Source organism: Aphidius gifuensis, linkage group LG5, assembly GCF_014905175.1.
Source record: "Aphidius gifuensis isolate YNYX2018 linkage group LG5, ASM1490517v1, whole genome shotgun sequence".
Lineage (NCBI taxonomy): Eukaryota > Metazoa > Arthropoda > Insecta > Hymenoptera > Braconidae > Aphidius > Aphidius gifuensis.
Genome location: NC_057792.1, coordinates 17173284 through 17195589, shown reverse-complemented (window position 1 = coordinate 17195589; position 22306 = coordinate 17173284). Strand labels below are relative to the sequence as shown.

Sequence of the window (22306 nt, the reverse complement as noted above, 5' to 3'; positions counted from 1 at the left end):
AATTTGGTCAGTGATCGACCTGGAATTGAAACCCCACGAGTACGGGTGCGCCAGGGATTACTGACCAGATATTTATCAGCAAAAAGAGAGAGACTCAATACGTTCGTGAGTTTATTCGTTAGTACGTTCAGTTGTATCCTCGCTGTCTCTACCAGCTGGTGGAAAATTCTCTCTTGAAAGACTTGACTTCAGTCGCTTTGCGCGTTTCATCACGAGAGGTTCTCTCAACAACACTATATTTTCTCATTGCTCTTGTGTATTTCATAATACACACGTGTTGTTATTGTCTCATCAAATCTTTGCTATTATTTTTTTTTCTTCTATATAATAAATTAAATTACTCAAAAATTATCACGTAAAAAAAAAACAAAAAAAAAATGTTTATTTAAAATTTCTATATTTTTCTATTTTTTTCGTTCGTTTGTTAAACTTTTAGTGAATTTTTTTTTCATTAAGTGATGGTTTTATTTTAATGTGAAAAATAGTTAAAAATTTTAATTTGATATTGGTGAGTTGAAAAAATTTTTTTTAAAAAATGTAATTTAATTTTTTTTTCAAGTTTTTTATAATGAAATTTTTTGGTCAAGTTTTGAAAAGCATTTTACTCGGTACATAGTGAGAGATGATAATGTATATACAAAAAGGGTGAGATTGGTGAGGGATATTATTTTCATATTTCTGGCAAAGTGTGTGTGTATATATTTGTGTGTCGGTTTAACCTGGGTCTTTAGATATTCACGCGGTTGATGGACAAAGTTATGATTATTTTAAAAAGTTGTTGCTCAACCTAAGGGAGTATACGGTTAACAACTTTTCAAGCTTGTTATACTAATTTCTGTATTTTATAGCATAGCCAGTAGTATTGTCTTCAACAGTCATTTTTATAAATTCAAAAAAAAAAATGAAAAAACAATTTCTTTTTACAAACAATTTTAAAATTCAATTTCATACTGATCTAATCATTTTTTATAAAATAATTCTCTAAAACGAAAAAGAAAAAATTAATTATATAAATTTAAAAAAACAAAAAAAGCTTATTTAAAAATTTTTTAATATTTTATTTTTCAAATTATTTAATGAGTTTTACAATAAAACACATTTGTCATTTTGTGCAAAGTAAGGTTTTAAATAAATATAGAGTAGGGTGGTCCATGTTGGACTTGAATCTAACTGCAACAAACGTGATAAACGAGGATGCCCCCCGTAAGGGATACTGTAATTTCATTCCTTTAACCCGATCCTTCTCATTTTCTATCTCTGTGTGTTTTATTCCTCCCTCAAACATAAAGCCACATATATATTTGTGATATTTCACAAGGGTAGAAAGCTACTCAACCACTATTTCTAAATTTCGCACTACAAAACACACTCCCATATAAACATAAAAAAATTTCACAATGAACACTGAAAATTTGAATCAAAGTACAGATAAATATCTCTTCTCTATATCCATACTCAATGTAGTGGTAAATTCCATTTTATTTTGACTGATAAATACTGTCTAGTACACACAAAATTGCTTATTTATTTTTTAAAATTTTATTTAAAGTAAATTTAATTTTTCAAATCAAATTTTACTTATACTTGACAATAATTATTTTACAAATTTAATTAAAAAAAATATTTAATGATAAAAAGCATATATAGAGTTTAATATTTTTTAATTTACAAGTTGACTTTCATACATTGCTGTAATTGGAGGACCATACAAAACTTGTTTAAAGAACCGTTGTAAATAAATAAATATATAAACATGTATACAGGATATAAATGTGTATAACCCAGTACTTACAGGTGCATAATATTTAATACTCGGGTATATATTATGTTAAAGTTGCTTTAAGGATTATCGCAGTGTACATATATATGAAATAGTATGTAGGGAAAGGCTTCAAGTTCGTCTCGTTACCGTTATAAGACACACTCGGTTGTGAGGCTAAGTCAGGACAACATTCCACAGCATCTTCATGCTTGATTTGAATGAATGCCCATACGCCCAATCCATTAAATATTGTATTCACACATACGGCATATTTTTTATTTAAAAAAAAAAAATTTATTTTTTATATTATATATACTGAAATAATTAATTTTTTTTACAACGGTTATATATTTTTTATTTTATTTTTTTTTTCTTCTTTATACATTGTGCTGAATGAAAAATATAATAAGAAAATTTGTAAAAAACATTATCAACTTCAGCAGTATTTGAAAACTTTTTTTTTTTTTTTTTTCTTTCTTTTTCGTACGTGGAGAGATAAAAATTTTGCGGTACATGTGGTCTTGATAACTATGACAAAATGTAATAAAAAAATAGTGCTGATAATTTAGGGGTTTAAAATAATATGAATAGTAAAAAAAAAAAAAAAAATAGTTTTTAAGAAAAAAAATTACAATTTTTATCGTTGATATAAAAAAAAATTGGTTTTTTTGTTAAATTCTTTATCATAAATATAAAGTTGAATTTTTTTTTTTTGTTAATTACAAATTTTTTTAACTATAAATTCAAGTTTTTTATGTTTCTAAATTTTTTTAAAGCATCAGGCTTTTTTTTTTATTGTTGAATTAATTTTTTTACGATATTTTTTCTTTTATTTTCAATCAAGTATATTTTATGATCTTAATGTTACCAATTTATTGAACCGTGAATTAAACATGATACCGGTTTTACCACAAATTATTATCTCCTGTTTATCATTTCAATAAACCATTGATATTTATTGTGTTCTTAATAATGAAAAACGAAAAAAAATATATACATAAATAATATTTATTCATGATTAATGTTTAACAACATGCATTGACTAGAAATATTGACATGCTTGAGTTGATATTGTCATGGATCGTTGAAAATATAGGCTCATTCAAAAGATCAACGAAATAATACTTAATTTTCTTTTTTTTTATTATTTATCAATTTATTTCACTTTTATATTTTCTCTCTTTTTTTTTTTTTTTTTTTCCTCAACTATCGATTATGTAAAACAGTTCAATTAAAATACAAGAATTAAGTCAATCGATAATTTAAAACGTTGCTAATAATATTTATTAATTCAATTAGAAAATCGAAACAAAAACTTTTATTTTTTTATAATGTTCCACAAGTTTTGTGTGTAATTTCTATCCATTTATTTATAAATTCTTGAGGAAAATTTAATACAAAATTTATATTTTTTTAAATTTTAGAAAAATACTATTTTCATTAAACTCATCAACTATTGAAATATAAATTTTTAAAGATGACTTGTTTGATAAAATAAGCTATATAATTTTCATTGTTAATGCCAGTATAGTAAACAATTTTATTCACTGATTTTCATGTCAACAATTGTGATTTTTATCAGTTCTCTTGGATGAGCAAAACAAAGTAATAATAATATAACCCGAGGTCCAGCACGTGCTTATTTTTTTTAGTTTTAAAATACATATATGCATGTGCTAAAATATATGCTTCTTGAAGCATAAAATAGATTTTTTTTTTTATATATTTTCCTTATCTTATTCACTGTTGCTCAAAACGATAAAAGAAGGGTAATGCAAGAATCATGTTACTATTTCCAGAAGTCTTGAATGTCCGAGTCACATATACAATACATCAAAGAAATAAGAAATAAATAAAAATAATGTATAAAAAAGGATTTATTCGATTTAACCATAACTTCCTTATTTATATATATTTCCGTTGCCCAAAAAAAGGAAAATTGTATTTCCTATTTTTATCGGTTTTTTTAAATGTTTAAATTTTTTTTATTCGCTCTTAATTCGATCACAAATTGTTTACATAAAATACCAGTCGTGCTTCCGAGATGAAAGTAAATGAAGTTGACGAGAAAAAAAAAAAAATTGTCTCATGATTGAAAGTAAACTTGGAGTCCAGTATGTGGACTTGAAATGTTGATGTACCAGAGATCTATTGCATCTTGGTCAAATGTTGTTTAACTACTTTTTTTTTTTTTTTTTAATTTTATTTATACCTTCTATTATTTGCAATCAACTGTAATTGTTGGAGAATGTTTTTTTTTTCTCATTTGTAATAGCAAATTTTCTTGTTAATTTAATTTTTAAATGTAAACTCGTAAAATTGGATTATCTAAAAAATTAGAAAGTAATATATTAAATAATTTTTTTTTTTGATTTTTTTATGTTATTAATTAAACAACAATATTTTTTAATTAATAACAAAGATATATTATTAGCTATTTTGTGAAAATTTCAATGTTAAAATGTGTCGTGATTACCTGATAGTAAAAAAAGTATTTAATATATTTGTCGTGGTCTTCTTGACGCTTTCACAATTTCTCGCTTTCATCTTAATTTTTTTTCTAATATTTTAATGTCGAATAATGTGTGCTGAGAAATTAAATAGTAAAATCTTTGTTTGGAAAATTGAATAAATATATTTCTAGTAAATATGTCCTTCGGGAATGAAAGTATATATTTTCTAAGTTAATCGTGACCTCACGTTGTACTGGCATGAGTAATCTCAAAAAGTTCCATATAATACTTGTGAATTTTCTCAGTATATTAAACCTTATCGATTAAAATAATCCAAATAAAATTATTCATTCTATAAAATTTATCTAGCTATTTTTCAAGTATTTATTATCTCATTTTTTTTCTTTTTCGAATAAAAATTCATGAAAAAAAAAAAAGTATTTGAATAAAAAATAAATAAATAATAAAAAAAAAAAAAAAATAACAACTGACCTATATTTTGAAAAAGCAAATAATATACTGTATAAATAATTTAAGAATAACAATAAAATAAATGATATTATATATAAAAGGTTATACAGATTAAATTCCATAAAAATTATGTCAATAATACAGTTAATTTAATTTCTAAACATTTTATGACCTGGGAAGCCTATCAATCACATTGTTAATCAACTTTCACGAGTATCTTTAAGTATTATTACGTAATATAATTTATTGAATTTTCATTAGAAAACCATACAATGGTAGATTAAAAATAAATCTATTAAAATAGTAAAATAAATAATAAAATGTTGATAAAAAATAATAATGATACTCATCTATGTTTCAGGATTTTGTCACCAAGAGTTGAGAGTTATTTTGTTCCGGGGTTAAATAAAAAAAATATAAAAAAAAAGAGAGAGAGAGCAAGGTCTCTCATAACAAACAGTCAACGTGTGTTGACATCAAGCAGTGGCTTTAGATCGGGAAAGTGGATCTGGCAGCAGAGAAAATCCAAGTGCACAGATCCGGGTGGTTGAATTAATAAAAAAATAACGAGAGAGGAAAAAAAGAATTAATTAATCCGCTAATATGAACATTTTGTGAAAAACGTTAACTGTGAATTGTAGTTTTTTTTTTTTAATTTTTTATTTAATACAAAAGAGTGTGCGTCAAGTAAAAATAACAAAAACAATTGTGTTAAAACAAACAAGTGACTTGGTTGATCATGGAGACTGAGGAGCTCATCAAGCTCGTCGATGGAATATACAAGGTTAGTTAATTATACATTATATACATATTTTTTATTATTTATTTTTCAATCCAATAATTATAATGATATCATGAAAAATTAAATAGTTTATTACTCATTAATTACAAAATAAATGATCATGCAATTATCAACGGAAATAATAGCATTTATTACCGATAATCATGATCAAAATATATCATGATTGTTATGCTCGTCAATTATCATTTTATGATATCATAAATTAAAAAAAAATACAACAGTATTTTGTGATTTAAAAAATTTACGTCAATAATAATTAGCATCACTATAAATATTTAAAAAAAATTAATATATATATACTATTTAATTCAAAATTTTAATGAATAGCACAAGTAGAAAATTTATTAGTTAATTTAATTTATATAATTATATAAAATTTTGTTGGTATAATATGTTGAGAGAGAGAAATGTGGTTTTGAAACTGTCACTATAAGTAAAATATAAATCCAAAGTGATAGTAATTTTAAATAATGTGTTTGTAATGCCAGGCAATGTGAAGGTTAAGTGAACAGGTTGTAGATGAGTAGTAAAATTTAATATAACTATATACACTTGCCATGTGGAATTTTACCGATAATTAGGTGTCGTCTAGAGGCAAATTAAATAACTTTGAATATACACACTACACGAAAGATAAAGTGAGATAGATATGCTTTTTAAAAGAAGATGTAAAATAGAATAAGGGTAGGTAGCTTTTTGGCAAAGTCATCTTGTATGGAAAAGCAACTGAGGGATGTAAAAATAAATAGTCAAAAAAAGAGTGGTTGACTGAAAAATATAGATACAGTTTTTTAACGTATAAGGTATATATAATAAGAAGACTAAAATTGTTGAACATGATCTAGCTAGCTTGAGGATAATCTTATTAGTTGTTCGGTAGTCAAGCTTTACCTTTCAAGTCTCGGTTGCATCACCACCATCAGCAACATATACACCACCACCACCACCACCTCCATTATAATTTAAACATTTTTCTTCTTCTTCTTCTTTTTCTTTACCCCTTTTTAGCACTCTAAAAAGCTTCTCATTTTATTTTTCTTCCAAGCTTGCTACATATAAATTCATGGCTTAAATTTTACATAAGATCAAAATACTTTTTATAAACATAAAATATTTATTAAAATTTTTTAAATTATTTAAAAATAAAAAACACAATCTTAATATATATATTTATAGTAATTTTAGTTGAAAAAAACAACAACAACACAATGAATGAATTTTTTATATTATATATTGTGATTTATTTTGAGAAAAAAAAATTCGATTATAAAGTTTAATTTTTGTTTGAGTATTAATGGGCTTTTAATGGTAACATAAAGTTGAATAGATATATTTTTACTTTGTTTATCTGACGGTGAAAAAATAAAATAAAATGTATTTATAAATAATATAAAAATAGTTAAACGAAATCAGAAACAAAAATAAAAGTTTAACAAAAATAATGATAATAATTATGAAAATAGAAAAAAAAAAAAAAAAAAAAAGATATTTTTACGGTCTAGTGAGCACTGTGTACAGGTATTCTTTGATAACTGTTATATCCCCTGGGGATTTGTTACGTAATTTTTATTTTTTTTAATTTTTTTAAATAACAAAAAATGTGAAAAACAAAAAAGTTATATATTGTGTGGAGAAGACGGAAGTGAAGGTGATGCGGCAATTTATAAAGAAATTACTGATATTGCTAGTACAGTGTGAGAATGGCGTTGAAGGAAATTAAAAAAGTCTGGATGTATAGAGAAAAAATCTCAGACTAAAAAAGAGAAAAGAAAATTTTTTTATTTTAAAAAAGAGCAAACCATCAGAAGAATTTTTTTTAATTTTATTTATTTTTTTTCATTGTTACTGTATGTCGTTTTTTTTTCTTATTTATATTTTTATTTTTATTCGATATAATCCAACTTTTCTATTCTTCTTTATCATCAATTTATTTATTTTTCTTTTTCTTGTTATTATTTTTTTTTTTATACTTTATGCATGTATATATTTGTCATCTATTTGTGAGATGATGTTGATCCCTGAAAATTATTGCATTTACTTTTTTATCTTTACTAGTGTCTAGGAAAAAAAAATGGAAAAAAAAGGGAAAAAGAGATGAGAAACGTCGACAAATCGACGTTAATCTTGTTTATTTTGCTTGAGGGAAAAATAAAATTTAATTAGACACAAAAAATGTTGAATTTTTTTCCTCTTGGAAAATTATTTTCATCTTGGTTTTATATATTAATTGAGACCAATTATTTTTATCTACAACTTTTTTTATTTTTTAAATTATAATTATTATATAAATAAAAAATTCATATGCAAATGGTAATTTATATTTCAGTAAAAATTATTAACTAAAATCATTTTTAAATTTAAAAAAAAAATATAATTTAGTAAAATATCATTGACGCATGATAATTACTTAATTTCCATGATTATGAATTTTAAATAAATTTATAAAATATCATAGTGATGATAAAAGCTCATTGCGCAACCCTAAATATCGAGGGGTTAACCAAAATATTTTGTGTATTCAAAAGGGTATTTTTTTTTGTGGTAAAATGAACCTTTTTTTACTATCAAATTTTATCTCTATTTATATATCTTTACGCATCCTCCTCCATATTTTACTACATAAAAAAGAATTATATTCAAATATTTTAAAACAAGAAAACCCAAAATATACATACCACGTATATATCCATTTGAAAATTATTATATCAACAGAAAGATAATAAATGAGTGCTTTATAATTCAGCTAAAATATCATAAACCTCATTAATTTTCCCTTCAACATACGATAAATAAAGTACCGTGTTTAAATTTACGTTTAATTATCCCCAAGTGTTTCATCAATATTACAAAATAAAAAATTCCAAAAAAGCAATTTTTTCAAAAACTACAAAACCCATTATTTCTCAATTAATTTACAATAATTTTACAATGATAAAAAACAGAAACACCCTTTTAAATTTTTTTTAAAACAAGCTTTAATAATTTAAAAATATAAAAATTAATTTAATACGTGTTATGACGTATATGTTGCATTAAAATATATAGACAAAGATTGATTAGAAATAGAAGTGTATTGAAAGCCAATTAATATCCATCCCCTATTTGGTTTTGGGCGCGAATCACGTATAGCTTTGACAGACCAACAGACAATACTCTATATATATATATGTGTTTGGTTTTGTTGGGAGGTTGATGATGATGGGTGGCAATAAGATAGAGAATAATATAGTTGGATTGGATTGTTGATGAAAAGGTGCAAGGATATAGCAGATGAATTATGTATATTGTATATAGATATAGGTGAGTTGTGAGTGCGGTGGTGACTAGTGGTTAGTCGCTTAGAATAGTCAGACAAATGCGAATGATATTTTGTGGTGGTGGTGATGATGATATATATACATTCATCTTGTGTGCCCATGGGGTTTTCTTGTCGTCAACGCATTTCTATCATTAAATAATATGAATATATAGCTTGTTCATTTTATTCTACAATTTCATTTTAATTTTGTTTTCCTATGGGGCTTCGTTTACACATTTCATAAACTACTACTAACCTTCCCTTGGATGATTTTGTTCTCGTTGTCGCGCGTGATAACGTCGTCATGCTATAAGCTCCCTTGTAACCTCGTTACTAGAAACTCGCCTTTTCAAATGCCCTTGGGCCACACATGTATTTTTATGTATATATTTAGTTATCTTATACTTACTATCGCGAGTTTGTCATTATTATAATTTCTTTTTTTTTTTATTTTAACGTAAAACTTTGTCAAAGTGATTTTAACAAGCTTTGTGGGTAACGCCCAAGTAGGTACAATTTAATCAATTGTTTTTTTTTTTTTTTTTTTTGAGTAATTTTTTGACAGCTTGAGGCTATGTAGAAATAAGGGTTTTTTATTTTCTATACTCAAATTAATTAAATTAAATAAATTAAAATTTAGATAATTTTTATTTATTCATTCTGGGTAATTCGAATTTCTTCTATTTTGAGAATTAATTGATGATTTTTTTCTTTAAAAAATGATCATTTGTTTTTTGATTTTTGAATATTTCAGTATGATTGGTTTTTAGATATTAATATAGTGTATGATTTGTCTGTTAGCTTGAACTTTTGATGATATATATTTCACAAGGGAATATATGGTAAAGTTGATAAAGGAAAATAATGAATAAGGGTTGTAAATTTGTGAATTGAGACACACATTATATATATATAGAAATGAAAACTAAATCTAACGAGGGATTTCTCTATTGTATAGATTTCGAATTCTTGTTATTTTTGTTGTAAAAAGAAAAAATTAAAGGGTTTTTATTATAATTATTCTTCTCGTCTGTCAACGACATGAACAAATATTTGATAAATATATTTCATTAAATATTAAATACAGTAAGGTTCATGAATTAATAGCTTATGAATTTCAGCATTTAAATAATCGAAAAGTCTCGAGAGGGGTAAAAATTCATTAAGTTAAAACACTTGGTCACTATGACACCATATTTATTTCTGTTAATAAACTCAGTTCAATAATTCATTCCAATAATATTCAATTTTTAATTGAGTTTTCGAAATGTAGATTATTAATATCAGAAAAATAAAATAAAAAAAATAAATGTCAATGGCAACTCTTGACTTTATTTGCTTGAATGAAGCATCGATGAATACAGAAATAATAATTAAAGATGAAAATTATTATAAAATTTATATAAAAAAAAATGAATATTAAAAAAATGCAAATAAAAAAATGATTACCATATTGCAATTGAATTGTAAAGAAGCATCATCAATCTCGAATAATTTTTCAAACTTAAATGACTCTTCAATGACCTATAAAAAAAAATATATAAAAATAATATTTTAAATGTCATAAATATATTTTTACACAATTCAATATTGATATTCTCTCGAGTAAATATTTTTTTCATATAAATGAAAAAATATTTTACACAATTTTTTTGCAATATTCATTTTATTTTTACTTTACGAAACATAATCTTTATATTATCTACAAAAAATTTTAACAACAGCATCAAGCTTGTGTGCGTCTTCCTTAAAATTTTTATAAATTATAAAATATTTAATTATAAGCAATTCAATTGTATTTCTTAGTAGATATAAAAAAAAAAAATCTTTGAAATACTTGAATGAAAAACTTTTAACTTTTTCTTGATTTTTATATTATTTTTTTTTTGCCTGTTCCATCTGTTTTGTTAGTAAACAACGAAAAAAAAAAAAAAAGAACCTCTCATCGATTGAAATCCGATATCATCACAAAAGATTCTTGATTCTCACTTAAGCCATCTTTTTCTATATTTTTATATTACTTTTATGGTTTTTTTTCTTCTTCAACCTTTGGCCTCTAGCATTACAAGCCAACGCTGTTTTCTGCTTCTGACATAAACGACTCTCAAATTCCATTTTGTTTCATTGTTCCAAGATAAAAAATAATAAACAACAATATTTCTCGTTAATGTAATCGATCACATATTTTTTTTTTTACATATTATTATTATTTTTTTGTTCATATAACATAAAAGTCGTGTGGATTTAATTCAATCAAAGCTTTATGATAAAAATCCATTAGTTGAAAATTGATACTCTTTTTGTTGCTAGATTTTTTTCATATAAATATTTTATATATTTTTTTTTTTTTTTATAAATAACAAAATTGAGATTAGCAATATGATGATTGACAGCTTTAATGAATACTACTATGTGGTTTTATAAATTTCCAAAAGTAAATTATTCAAAAGTTTTTAGCTTTTATTTTTCAAGTTTTTTTTATCATTTTATAAAGATGATACTCTAGAAGTTGCCATCAGTAACACATAACAGATATATTTTCTCTTTTGCACACATAGTCTCTCAGTGTTTCTCTTGTTCCTCTCTTGTCGTTGTCAAACTGACACGTTTGTAGATGCTTCTCATGGAATAGACAGATCAAAGGATGTTTCGTTTGCAAACTCAACGTATCTTCTCGACCATATAAACCTCTTTGTGAATGATAACATTGATGTTGTGTAAAAAAAATTCTTATACATATTATATATTTTTAATATTTTTAAATCCAAATATTTTATATACATTTGAATTTAACCACACTTTAGTTCATTCCATTTATAAATAATTAAAAAATATATTCTTTGATGAATTTTTAAAATAAAATTTAATCAACAGAAATTGATAATTTTTTTTAAAAATAACTATTAAACTTTTTCATTCTTCAATATCAATAAATTAATAATTTTTTCAATTTAAATATAGTTTTTATATTTGAATTTTTTCTGCATACTATATCAAGTAGCATTGATATTAAAAAAAAATTTAATTATATCTCACATGCCCCTTCAATTGTGTTGAAAAAAAAAGGAAAAAAATTGGTTTTTCTTTTATTTTTTTGCATACATCAAATATACAAAAGTTTAAATTAAATAAAATTGCTTTTATTTTAGTCGAAATAATATGAACAAGGGGTGAGACATGGTGTGTATGAAAAAAGCGACAAGAGAGTATAATTATGATGAAAAAAAAAATTAAATAAAAAGTAGTATGGTCATTAGATGGTTAAATGAACAGGACATTTTTATATGAGACTATTAAAAAAAATGAATTCAACAATTAACTTTTATACATTTGAAAAAAAATTTTTTTTTTTTTAACTGTTATATCTACGAGTTTTGAAAATGAATAATTTTTTTTAAAAAACTATTTATTATTTTTGTCTATTTAGATGAGTTTAAATAATTTTTAAATTTTATAAAAGTTCATTTTTTATATTTTAATTTCGAGGTTTTAGATCATTTCTTATAATTTTTTTTTTACTTTATATTCAGTCATCTTATGTGATTAAAAAAATATTCACAAGGTTAATAATATTTGTCACTAATTTTTACAAATAAAAATACTAGAAAAAAATAAATTCAATTGGATTACGATGCATTGAAATTTTCATGGAATAAAATATGTTGTACTCCATTAAAAAAAAAATTGTATATAAATTTGAGTTGAGTGTTTGCATTAGATGGATGTGGTTTTTGTGGTGACAATATTTCAAAGGAAGGGATAAAAGAAATTTTTTTATTTATCGTTGATATTTATATATGTAATTTTATTTTTTTAATAACTTTTTTTTCATGAGAGAGAGTGTGGAATGGTAAAACCACGAAACACGAAACTTTAGTCTCTCATGGTCACACACGTATATACTACTTTGTTCATTCGTTCGTTCATTCGTTGGTCCAGCAAAAATTGATGCTACACTTCCCCCTTGATATTTTTTTATTTTTTTCACCCTTAGCATATCGTGGATTTCTCATACATGAATATTTACGAGTGGTCCATCTCCGAGAGCAACGTCAAAGCTTGCCCTCGCTCTCATTTTTCTATACTTTTTCTATTTTTTCTTTTTATTCACATTTTTATTTTTACATATTTTTTATTTTTTCTTTTTATCCCTAGTCATCCCTTTAGATATTTCACGGGCTTATTTTTCAAAAAACCCGGATGTCGAATATATTTTTTTATTTTTTCTATAATTCAATGGATTTTTTTATTTATTTTTATTTTTTTCTTAGCTTTTTTTCATTTGGTTTTTCAAATTATAATTTTAGACAGAGAATTTTTTAAAATTTTAAATGAATAGATTCTAAAAATTTAAACAAATTTTATTGTATAATTTAAATTAAAGTATATTTTTTTTTGTGAATAATACAAGTTAAAGTTTTAATTTCATTTAAATTAAAACTGTGTTATATTTATAAAATAAAAAAATGTAAAAACGGAAAGTTAATTCAGCATGATGTTAGTTGACTTAATAGTTTGTAGTTGTTATTTTTCCGCATTGAGCAACTTTCAATTTTGCTTACCTCACGCAATCTTTATGGCAAACGATTAGATGTATTTTCACGCGATCTTGATACACCAACGACCTTTATTTTATTTTTTACATTTTCATATACTATCCATACAAAAAAAAAAAGTAAAAAAATTATAAATTTACATTTTCTAAATGCAGCAAAAAAGCTTAAAACATTAAAGCTTAAAAATAATTAAATCAGTGTAAATTAATTTTATGCAAATGATAAAATTTTCATAGTCAAATATAATTTTCTCTGGTATTTTTATTTATCATGAATCATGATAAATCGAGTTTTCTAAATAACCATTAAATGTTGTGGTATTTAAGAGTAAATAAATTTATTATTATTAAATTAACCCACTTGTACACTTCAAGTTAAAGTGTCACTCAAAATAATCTCGAGTCCCAGTTAATTCATTGGGTAATAACAAAACAATAACGGATACAAATTACCAACTGATGTGTATGCAATTGACAAATATTGAGGTCATACAATGAGTATTATTATTTTACTCTTGGAAAAAACAAATTAAATTGATTAACTATAAAGTAAAAGTTAATAATAGAAAATACATGTCACGTCTCTTTTCTGTGTTTCTATTTTTTTTTTTTTTTCAAATTCAACAATATAAGATGGCAAATTATCAATTTCTTTCGATGGAAATTTTTTCTTTTTTATTGCAATCACATGTACACTTTTGTTACTAGATTTAAAAAGTATTTTTTTTTAACAGAGAATGTTAAAATCTCTTGGGTTTCGATGTAGGCGAAAGCGTACACATACCTACTTTCACATGAATTTATTTTCCTTATATACTTTTATTTAAACGTTGTACAAGGAATCCATACAATGTTATTTTATTTTTTCTTATATCTTTGTAATTTCCTGTTACATTATTACATACTTTATTGCATATATTACTTAATAAATAATAATCGGCTTTAATTTAATATTATAATTTATTTTACTCTTTTTTTTTTTTCGACGATTTTTAGTACACAACTGTTAATTCGTGATGTTGAATAATTGAAATGGATTTATAACTTATCAGATTAATTATTGAAAAATAATATTGATAAAACTCGTAGAAATAATAAGCACATTTCTCGTATTTATTTCATTTTAATACAATCATTGTTTAACAAAAAAAAAAAATATAATCCCTGATTTATCTATTTTAAATAAAATATTAAATTACATTTTTAAAATTTAATAATTCATTAATACAAAAATTCAATATAAAATTTCATATAAATAAAAATTAAATTGATTTAATTTTTACATTTCAATATTCACTATAATTCAAGTCTCTATTTCAACTATTAAATTAAAAAAAAATTAATAATCATAGATCAAATAATATTTCGTCATTTCATTCGACATCAATGAAATATTTTCCCAAGCAAACTAAAAAAAAATATCAATTAAAACTTGATTAAAATTTATACAAAATTTTCATTTATAATTCATTAAAACTATATATATTTTTCAAATCAAATTAAACATTTTTGTGATATGCAAAAGTGAAAGTACTAGTAATAAAAAATAGCAAATAAAAAAAGAAATAAAAAATAATGATAATATTCTTGAGAATAATACATGTCATAGTACATTCATAATGTTATGTATATATTTTTTATTGTAATATACATGTTTATGACATTTTATGAATGTTTATAATTAATAACAATGCATATGTATAATATTCATGGGATGAATTTTGATTTTATCAGAAAACAAAGTATTCACCACCTTGTACAGAAGCAATTTTGTGGAACAATATGTTTTCAATGGGCTGTGTATGTGACTGGTCTACTTTGGTCCACTTTGGTCACGCTGTTTTCTCATTCCTCTGTTTCGATTTGAACAATATCTTTGTCTCTCTCTCTGGACACATTATCTATACACATCGTCAAAATACAAAGATATACCAATTTTACCCATGGGGAATCTACCTTTAGCTTTCCATACACGTGAATACGCTAATGGAATGAGGTAAACTAGGTAAATCCCAATGGTATATACTTTTCTCCTCTCATTCTCCTCCTTCTCTTCTCAATTTATCTCAAATCCTGTGAATGTATAATTAAGGATTACTGCATGACCATGTTATCGTATATATACACGTACATGAACAATACCGTCAAAGACTTAACCGATGTTATCACTTTTACCCCATTGTACTTCAATAGCCCATAGAATTGAAAAAAAAATAAAATATCATAGTTAAATAAATATAATGATCATAAAAATATATCCTCAAGAATATTATTAAAATAAAAAAATTAACTACAGAGAGAATTGATAAATTAATAAAGTATTTTTTTTTTTTTTTTAAATAATTTTTTATTGAGAGTTATAGTAGGTGATTATTTTTTTAACAATTTGATATTGTATCATTGGTAATTTTGCTTTTGATAGTAGGTGGAATAATTATAATTAATGTTAGTAGAGTTTATTAAATATATAATGAAATAATCAATATATTGTTTTATAATTGTTGTTTATGTTTTGTGAGAGAGAATACTGTTGTATTTTATTTTTATTTTTGCAATATATACAAACTAAAACTGTCCAAACAGTCTGACAGTTACAATTGACTGGACTCGGTGAATATCATGGGAAATGTCTCTCGTATTGTCTAATTTTCACCCTTGGGCCACACCTGTCAACTCATCTGATGAACAATTTTACTGTTAACCACCTTTTTTTTTTATGAAAAAAACAAAATTATATATATATTCTCCCCTCGTACAAATTGGCTGTAATTTTCTGTTTATTTTTGTAGCTGTGATGTGATTGAATTCATCAATTTTCGGATAATAAAAAAATAAATAAAACTAAAATATTATATGGGAAATTAACAAAATGAAAAAAAAATTTAATAATATTTTTATTTAATCATTTATCAATTGAATGGGCAGGTGCGTATATTTTCATATTTGACGTTGACCAATTTTGCAAGATGACGAAAAGAAAATTTTGGAAATTGAAGTTTAAATATTGGAAGATAAAAAAATAAGATGAAGAATTTTATTAATCGATAGACTGACTGATGATCCTTCGATATTGTATAATTTTTTGTTTTTTTTTAAAAAGCACTATGTCCATCCGTCAATACCTTCGTCAAACCTTTTTATTTTTTTTTCTTTCTCAATGTGTGTCTGTCTCAATGAGATCGTATTGCATTTGATATCATCGAAGTCAAATTAAAAAAAAAAGAAATTTAAGCAACGTAGAAACAAATAGATTTATAAGAAAGAACAGCAAAAAACTTTAACACAAAGAAAACTATATGAGAATAAAGAGAGGCAATAGAAACCTCGTTGTAAACTCTCATCGAGACAAATTATCGGGTTCCTTGCAGGACTGTAGATTTTATTATTATATATCCCTGAGAAAGTTTTCTGATCCTGATGGAACAACTGAAAAGAAAAAGATAAAATATATAATAAAAAAATACAAAAGATGAAGAAATGAGATTGAATCGTTTTTCTACGCCAGATGGAAAACTTGTCTTTAAATTATATTTTTTTTTTTTACTTTCAAATATTCTTACAACGATTAAAGAAAATGAAAACGATAGAAATTTCATTTTAAAACAAAACGAAGAAATAAAAAAGATACTTGGGGTTGTGAATGAGAATCAATTATTATTTTTTATTTTAAATATAATTTATTTTCTTTTAAATGAGAAATTCGGAATAATCAAAGTTGAATTTTTAGAATTTTTTTTAATCATGTAAATTGAATTAAAAAAAAAATATTAACATTGAAGATTAATGGATTAACATTAAATGAAGGTTAGATTAGATTTCGCTTGGTGAAATTTTCATTCAAACATTGTAGATAAAAACGTCATCATTAGCTGTGATATTTTTTCAGTTTCAAATTTATTAATGTTGAGAGCAAAAGAAAGTATGTCCTCGCTATGCTTGATACATCCTTGTGCTCAATGAGAAGACCCCGGGTCATCTTGGTAGCAAAATACATCATTGAATATTTTTTTTTCAATTTTTTTTCATGTGATCTTGAGCTGGGGGGGACGCGAGGGATTCGTTAAAGGGGTCACGTCGCGTTGAATCTTCTTCTCTTTTCTCGTCGTGACTCGAATCAAAGATTGTAGATATTTTTTAATGTACTGAATGGCACTTTAATATACTTTTCAATGGATTTTTTTTTTTTTTTTTCGAACACCAACTAACCTATTTAATCTCATCTACTTTACGATATATAAAATTATTTTTATAAATTTCTAAAAATAAAATTTCGTAAAAACTCTTTGATAAATAATTTTTACAAATATTTTTTTACCTTTTTTTTTTGAAATTTAATAACAAACTCATGTATTTTTAGTTTATAATAAAAAAAGATAATTTAGTTTATCAAAATAAGTCAAATTTTTATTTGAAAAAAAAAAAATAACTTTGGATTAAAAAAAATTTTTTATTTGCAGAAATAATACCTTTCATAGGTATTCTATTTAGTCTGATTTTTTTTTTTTTTTCTCTTCTATGTCACAAATAACAAAAAGCTTTGACTCAATTCATACAGTATCTATACGTAAATATTATTTTTTTTATTCAATCCAATGTATGGATTAAAAAATAAAAAAGTTTTTTTAGTTTCTGGTAGTTTTTAAAAAAAAATTTTTGATTGTGAAAGGGATCTAACAAATTGTCACATAGCTGGATTGAATTTACATCACGTACGAGTTGGTCAGAATAATTTTATATATATTTTTTTTTTTCGAATACGAGAAGGGACCGGTTTAATACGAGGCGTTGGTTTTTCTCACTTGTAACGGTAAATTCATTGCCGTATATTTGGTACTTTTTGGGTTCAATTTCAGGGCCAATGAACACACAAACTTTAAGTAACAAAAAAAAAAAAATAAACCAAATTTTGTCATGTTGATAAATTAGTTATTTTATTAATTGAATTTTTATTTATACAGTTTAGATATATATAATTTTTAAACATTTTTTTCAAAACATATATCACCTCGATGAATTTGTGTGCACAATTTAATGAAACCCTTTTCATCATCTCTGTATCCATACATGTGTCGAATCCTCACACTGTCAACTTTACAAACTGACTTTCATCATGTGTCTTTGCTTAATTAGTTAACGAAATTCGTTAGTCTCATGCGTTTTAGTTTAAATGCAAAAATTTACTCTAATATTTAGTCAAACAAAAAAGTAATATATTAAATTTTCAATTTATATTTGACATGCTAATTTATTAAAATTAAATACAAACTTGATGATTCTATTATTACAATATTTAACTTTTATAAATATGATTTATTTTTTCATCATTTTATATTATATTTAAATTTACAGTTTTTATTTATCATCATTATTGTGAATTATCTAGGTAATTTTTGGCTTATTATTTTTGTTTCTTTTTTTTTTTTTCTAAATAAAATATACTCTGATTTTACTCATTTTTCATTCTCAAGAGGGGAATGAGAATATATACGAAATGAAATTGGATTTGTGTGATTTTTTTCTTGAGGGTTGAGAGTCGTTTACAGATGCTTGACACTTCATGAGAAATTTTTTTTTATTTCGTTTTATCATTGACGAGACAGAAGGGTGTGATGAAATTCTATTTTTTATTTTTTTTTAACTTTGACGTATTTAAAATGAAAAAAAAAAAATTATATCCATAAAATATTTGACAATATAAAAAATATATAGTCTTGAAGTTTTAATTAAGCAACTTGTTTGTTTAAAAATTATCTCCAATTAAGATAATTTAATGAAGATAAGAATAACATAAAAAAAAAATTAATATTTTGCTGATTAAAAAATGAAAAAATTATGAATGTTTATTTTTTAAATTGTAAATGAGGGTCATTGATGATTGGTTGATTCAATTATTGATATGTAATCAATGCCATTTCGTTGTGTAATTAGTTTGTCAATTGAAAATTTATTGAACATGACACTAGACTGAAATGGCCTTGACTATGATTTGTTTCAAATTTTAATTTAAAAATAACATCTGATTTGAATTAAATATTTTCAATCAATACGATTATTTGTCCCAATTAATTATCACTTCACAATGTTAAAAAAAAAAATTAACATTTCAATTATAATCATCATCATAAAGTGTTGCTTTTTATTCATTTCTAAAATGAAAATTTATGAAAATAAAAATAAAAGAAATTAATATTAAATAGTGCATATTGAAATGATTGTTTATATATTTTTTTTTTTGTTTAAATATATACTCGTGAAAATTTATACATTCACAATGACTTATATATTTGTGTATATATATGTAAACATCGAGTGTGACACGATGAGGTCTACGTGCCGTGAAATTGACGTATCGATAATGGCCTTATATTTATCGTGTGGTGTTGCATACACCAACCAACATGAACACAAATCGTTCTAGGTGTACACACCCATTGAACTGTCCATTTTAAAATAAAAATAAATAACAATTTATTTCAATATTTCAAAAAATTTTAATGTATTGATAAAATATATAAAAAAATTTCTTTCAATATGAATTTTATGATGAAAAATTTATCAAATAAAAAACAATATTAATTTTAATTTTTTATTTATTTATTAAAGATTATTTAAATTTAAAAAATATCAATTAATTATTTTATAATTTATTTTTTTATTTCTTTCAAAAAAATAAATTACTTTGATTTTAATAATAAAATAGAAAGTTAATTTATTATTTTCATTATCTTAATTTAATAAAATTAAATGAAAAAAAACACTTGACTCTTTTTTAATGCAATTTTGCGTTATTATAAATTTTATTTTTGCTATATATAATATTGGCCATGTCTCGAGATTACATAGTACATCAAATTTACCATAAAAATCGAGTGAAACTGGCAGAATTCATGATGGTACTTGAAAATGGTTTTTATAGGGCAACCCTTCGCCCAGTACATCGTAAATTTTATTCGTGACGTATATATTTGCCTGGACCAAAGCCCAATTGATATTCCAGTCACGAATAACATTCATAAACATATATGATTTCCTTCATTTTTATTTTATTTATCTCTTGCATTCTTCTCGTATGACATAAAATATAAAATATTAAAATTATTGTTAATATATATTCACTAGTTATACCAAAAAAAATAAAGCACATATTTATTTATTTTTTTGGTAGCATGAATAGTCGATTACGCTGAACATAATTAATTGGATGTTTGGTTGACAAGGGGGTGGTTATTTGGCTTCTAGAAAAGGGTTGAATTATTGTTCAAATCTATGGAAAATTCAAGACAGATTTATCGAATCAATTGAAAGCACCTAGTTGCAATATTTGAATTATTTTTTCAATACGAACAATTGATTCGTTGTTATGCATTTTTCGTGCATTTATTTTATTTTTTTTTCTTGGTTTATTTAACATTGCTTTTATTTATTTATTGATATTTATTTAAAATCAATTTTATTGAAATTAAATGATTTTCAATCAAAGAAAATAGGGTAAATGATTTTTATTTTATTTTTCAAATCCCTTATTTCAATTCAATAATTTTTAGATGAATATTTTTCAGGAAAGGGTCTTTTTTTTGCTTGAATTTATCTCTTTAAAATTGTTTTTTTTTTAAGGCATTGTTTACACAAGAGGATTAGCCTAGTTTTATTTCCTGAAAAAAAGGATGATGGCCTATATTTTTAAATGCTCTTATTTTTTTTCCACTGATACATTTAAATGCTTTTAAAAAATAACAAAACAAAAAATAGTTTATAAATTATATATTATTTTATTTTTAAATTTTTTTTACAAAATAATAAAGATTAATAGGCAATTAAAATTTGTTATTTTATTATAGTAATTTGACTGATGTTGGATTTAATATATAAACAAAGAAAAATAAAAAATACAAAAATATGCATGTACAGAATTATTGATGCATCATATTTTATTAAACCGTTAACCGACATTTCGTAAAAAGATATAAAACATGCAAGTGTACATATATACACATAAAATGTTTTAAATTTTTCTTATTTTTATTTTTTAATATTTTATATGTTCATCATTAGTTGAAGTTAAAATCTCATATATGTATTTTAATTCTATCCTTATTCTCAATGTACATTTTGCTGCTTCTATCATTTTTTTTTCTTTTCGTTTTTTTATTTTTCATCTCATTAAATTTTTTTTATATCTTTTTTACATTAATTTTTTTTACCTGTTTTTATAATTTTTCAAATGTTTTTATAGTCTCTTTTTCAATATTGTTTTTTATTTATATATATATTTATTTATTTTTGAATCAACGGCAATATTTCAAAGACCAAGTTATAACGGTAAATGAGAACGGCATCTTTTCCTGTTAATTTGATTGAGTCGATACCTCGTTTGCCTCTCTCAATGCAAATTACAAAATTGGATATTACTACACCGGTTCGACAAAATCAAAAAAAGATAAAAAAAAATTATTTATTGATAAGAAAAAAATATAAATAATAATGAAAAATAAATTAAAAAAGTGTTATGCGGAAGTTGAGATTTTATCTATTTAAAATGGAGGATTTAATTTTTATAACATTTCAAACTTGATTGAGGTATATAAAGAGAGAGAAAGAGAGAGAGAGAGAGAGAGAGGTGAGGTGAGGTTTAAAGATGTTGCGTGGGAGGAGAAATAAAATGTAATTGGTTTTGTATGCCTCCAGTGTAATCGAAACGTAACGATCAATAATAAGTAGATCATTTCCTCGTTGCAATATTTATTTATATTTCATATTATTATTTTAATTATGGTTATATATTTTTTTGTATTTTATATTTACATGCGACGATTTAACTAATTATTTTGATATTTCAATTTACTCTCAATATTTAATTTCTTAATAATTCTCACGATATTATTAAAAACGTTATTAAAATAAAAAATAATTATTCAAAAAAAAAATTATTAGTATGATTTTTAAAGCAAATAAATGTGCAATTAAT

At 23.6% G+C, this 22306-nt stretch overlaps 1 protein-coding gene across 2 annotated transcripts in view; it reads left to right on the top strand.

The window, feature by feature from the left end:
* Positions 1–22306, top strand: part of LOC122857997 (putative uncharacterized protein DDB_G0282133) — a 72843-nt gene that overhangs the window by 4692 nt on the left and 45845 nt on the right. The window contains exons 1-2 of one of the 2 annotated variants that reach the window (XM_044160587.1): positions 119–508; positions 5048–5470. In XM_044160587.1, coding sequence (XP_044016522.1) covers positions 5426–5470 — 45 coding nt within the window. In that variant the 5' untranslated portion in view covers positions 119–508; positions 5048–5425. Of the gene's footprint in view, positions 1–118; positions 509–5047; positions 5471–22306 lie in introns of those variants that run through there. The other variant, XM_044160588.1, reaches the window with a different exon arrangement.